The sequence below is a fragment of the Limulus polyphemus genome, unplaced genomic scaffold (assembly GCF_000517525.1).
Source record: "Limulus polyphemus unplaced genomic scaffold, Limulus_polyphemus-2.1.2 Scaffold3360, whole genome shotgun sequence".
NCBI lineage: Eukaryota > Metazoa > Arthropoda > Merostomata > Xiphosura > Limulidae > Limulus > Limulus polyphemus.
This window is the reverse complement of record NW_013668970.1, coordinates 95,868-98,964: the sequence shown is the minus strand read 5'-3', so window position 1 is coordinate 98,964 and position 3,097 is coordinate 95,868. Positions and strand designations below refer to the sequence as shown.

Genomic DNA, 3,097 nt, shown 5'->3' with positions numbered 1-3,097 from the left:
GGCCTGGTGGTCTAAGTGGTTAGAGTAAAAAGTGTAGTATCCTGGCCTGGTGGTCTAAGTGGTTAGAGTAAAAAGTGTAGTATCCTGGCCTGGTGGTCTAGGTGGTTAGAATAAAAGTGTAGTATCCTGGCCTGGTGGTCTAAGTGGTTAGAATAAAAAGTGTAGTATCCTGGCCTGGTGTTCTAGGTGGTTAGAATAAAAAGTGTAGTATCCTGGCTTGGTGGTCTAGGTGGTTAAAATAAGTATTACAAGGAGTCAACGCTGTGATATAATTCAGGTGGAAAGTTTGTTTGTTACTAAGGGCTAAGCTGCACAGTTGTTTATTTGTGCTGTACGTACCGACGAAATATAACCCTGAATTTTAGTGTTGTGAGCTCACTTAACGAGTACATTTGTTTCTAAAGGTTTTGAATGCCAGGAAGCGTTTGGGAACAAATTTACTATAATTGGTAATTTTTTTTTAAAATCCCGATTTGTTTGTTTCTCAACTGAAAAAAGAAAAAAAAAACGAAGGAAAAAACTACATTTCACAACGAAACATAAATATTAACACAAACTCGCGGAGAACCATCTGCACTTATTTACAGACACAATGGTAGAGATACCATACCGAACTCCAAGGGCCAAGATACCAGCGATAGCCAAGAAAAGAAGGTGGACATTCTTCGGTGTTACATTCTTTAGTCTCGAAAGGTCTGCTGTAGACATCGCATTTGTAATCTGGCACGACTTTTCCTCTCTCGTCCCGACACGCCACCTGTCGTGATTGAAAACCTCGACCGCAGGATTTGTTGCACTGCAAGAACAGAGAGAGAGAGTATAATTAACACACAATATGACAAGGTAGGTGAAAAATATATTCAGCGAAATTTATCTTTAGCTTCAGAAATAGTCACTGTGACAAAATTCTATGTCTTATTCTGTGCTATTATTAAAGAATTTGGGGACTCCGCGCACTATGGAAAAATCTGCCCCTTGTTCCTTAAGACTATATAGATCATATGATACATACAGCTTGTAAATATCAACTCCATATATCATCATTATCAATAAAAGGCTTAAGTCTTTCTCAGTAGAAAACACACCAGCACCACTGATAGTGTAAAGATTTTAATGTCAAATATAATTAATTAATAAGTCCTTGTATACCCTGCTCCGTTGAACTAACAGATAAGCTGAGAAAACACTGTGGTCATTGTAAAACATAAATAAGCGAATGATATTTATAATTATTATTATTAATTTAGGGCAGTTTTGATTGTCACATACGCATATTTCTGGAATCTTGTAGAGGTATTTCTTCCCTGTGTTCGGGAGCCCACTGTCAGCTGGGAGGCACTGTGCGAGTGCACGTTAGTTAGTACGGGCCTAGTCATGTTCATAAACCCAACTATTTAACGGAGACAGTGCTTGTCTAAGAATGGTGATCACTGTTCGTTGGGAGAAAATAAACTGAAGCTACGTTCAACACTCTTTTCATAGGCCATAGGTCTAGACCAGGTACAACTTAGTGGTAACAGAGACAGCACACTCTAGGCCATAGGTCTACAACAGGTACAACTTAGTGGTAACAGAGACAGCACACTCTAGGCCATAGGTCTACAACAGATACAACTTAGTGGTAACAGAGACAGCACGCTTTAGGCCATAGGTCTACAACAGATACTACTTAGTGGTAACAGAGACAGCACACTCTAGGCCATAGGTCTACAACAGATACAACTTAGTGGTAACAGAGATAGCATGCTTTAGTATTTATTATAGATATTTATCACGACTAAGTCATAGTGTACGTGTATCGTGGTCTAAAATTATAATTTGTTTGCAAACCTACAAAAGGGCAATATGAGCTAGCCGTCCCCAATTTTTAAACCGAGAGTTTAGAATGAGAGGAAATTAATCAACAACGCTCCCCGCCAACACTCGGGCTAATCTAATCGAAAAATAGGATTCGACGGTCATTCTTATAACGCAACCATGGCCCCAAAATACGCAGTGAGATTTTGCAGTAAAGGGACGAGAACCATGGATCCAAAGTCCGGTAACCACTATTCACACTTGAAGTTGTAGGAAAAGTTTCCCTCTCCCGTTAAAATAGCAAGGGAGTTACTGAATGAGCTGGCTGTTGTTGTATCAAGAGAGTTACTGAATGAGCTGGTTGTTGTTGTATCAAGAGAGTTACTGAACGAGTCGATTGTTGTTGTATCAAGAGAGTTACTGAATGAGCTGGCTGTTGTTGTATCAAGAGAGTTACTGAATGAGTCGATTGTTGTTGTATCAAGAGAGTTACTGAATGAGTCGATTGTTGTTGTATCAAGAGAGTTACTGAATGAGTCGATTGTTGTTGTATCAAGAGAGTTACTGAATGAGTCGATTGTTGTTGTATCATGATAGTTACTGAACGAGTCGATTGTTGTTGTATCATGAGAGTTACTGAACGAGTCGATTGATGTTGTATCATGAGAGTTACTGAACGAGTCGATTGTTGTTGTATCAAGAGAGTTACTGAATGAGCTGGCTCTTGTTGTATCAAGAGAGTTACTGAATGAGTCGATTGTTGTTGTATCATGAGAGTTACTGAACGAGCCGGTTGTTGTTGTATCAAGAGAGTTACTGAACGAGTCGATTGTTGTATCATGAGAGTTACTGAACGAGCCGGTTGTTGTTGTATCAAGAGAGTTACTGAATGAATCGATTGTTGTTGTATCATGAGAGTTACTGAAAGAACCGGTTGTTGTTGTATCAAGAGAGTTACTGAAAGAACCGGTTGTTGTTGTATCAAGAGAGTTACTGAACGAGCCGATTATTGTTGTATCAAGAGAGTTACTGAACGAGCCGATTGTTGTTGTATCAAGAGAGTTACTGAACGAGCCGATTGTTGTTGTATCAAGAGAGTTACTGAACGAGTCGATTGTTGTTGTATCTAGAGAGTTACTGAACGAGTCGATTGTTGTTGTATCTAGAGAGTTTCTGAACGAGTCGATTGTTGTTGTATCATGAGAGTTACTGAACGAGCCGATTGTTGTTGTATCATGAGAGTTACTGAACGAGCCGATTGTTGTTGTATCATGAGAGTTACTGAATGAGTCGATTGTTG

At 39.4% G+C, this 3,097-nt stretch overlaps 1 protein-coding gene across 1 annotated transcript in view; it reads right to left on the bottom strand.

The window, feature by feature from the left end:
* LOC106469216 (A disintegrin and metalloproteinase with thrombospondin motifs 20-like) overlaps positions 1–3,097 on the bottom strand; it is a 113,302-nt gene that overhangs the window by 32,555 nt on the left and 77,650 nt on the right. The window contains exon 23 of the mRNA XM_022397666.1: positions 611–796. Coding sequence (XP_022253374.1) covers positions 611–796 — 186 coding nt within the window. The remainder of the gene's footprint in view (positions 1–610; positions 797–3,097) is intronic.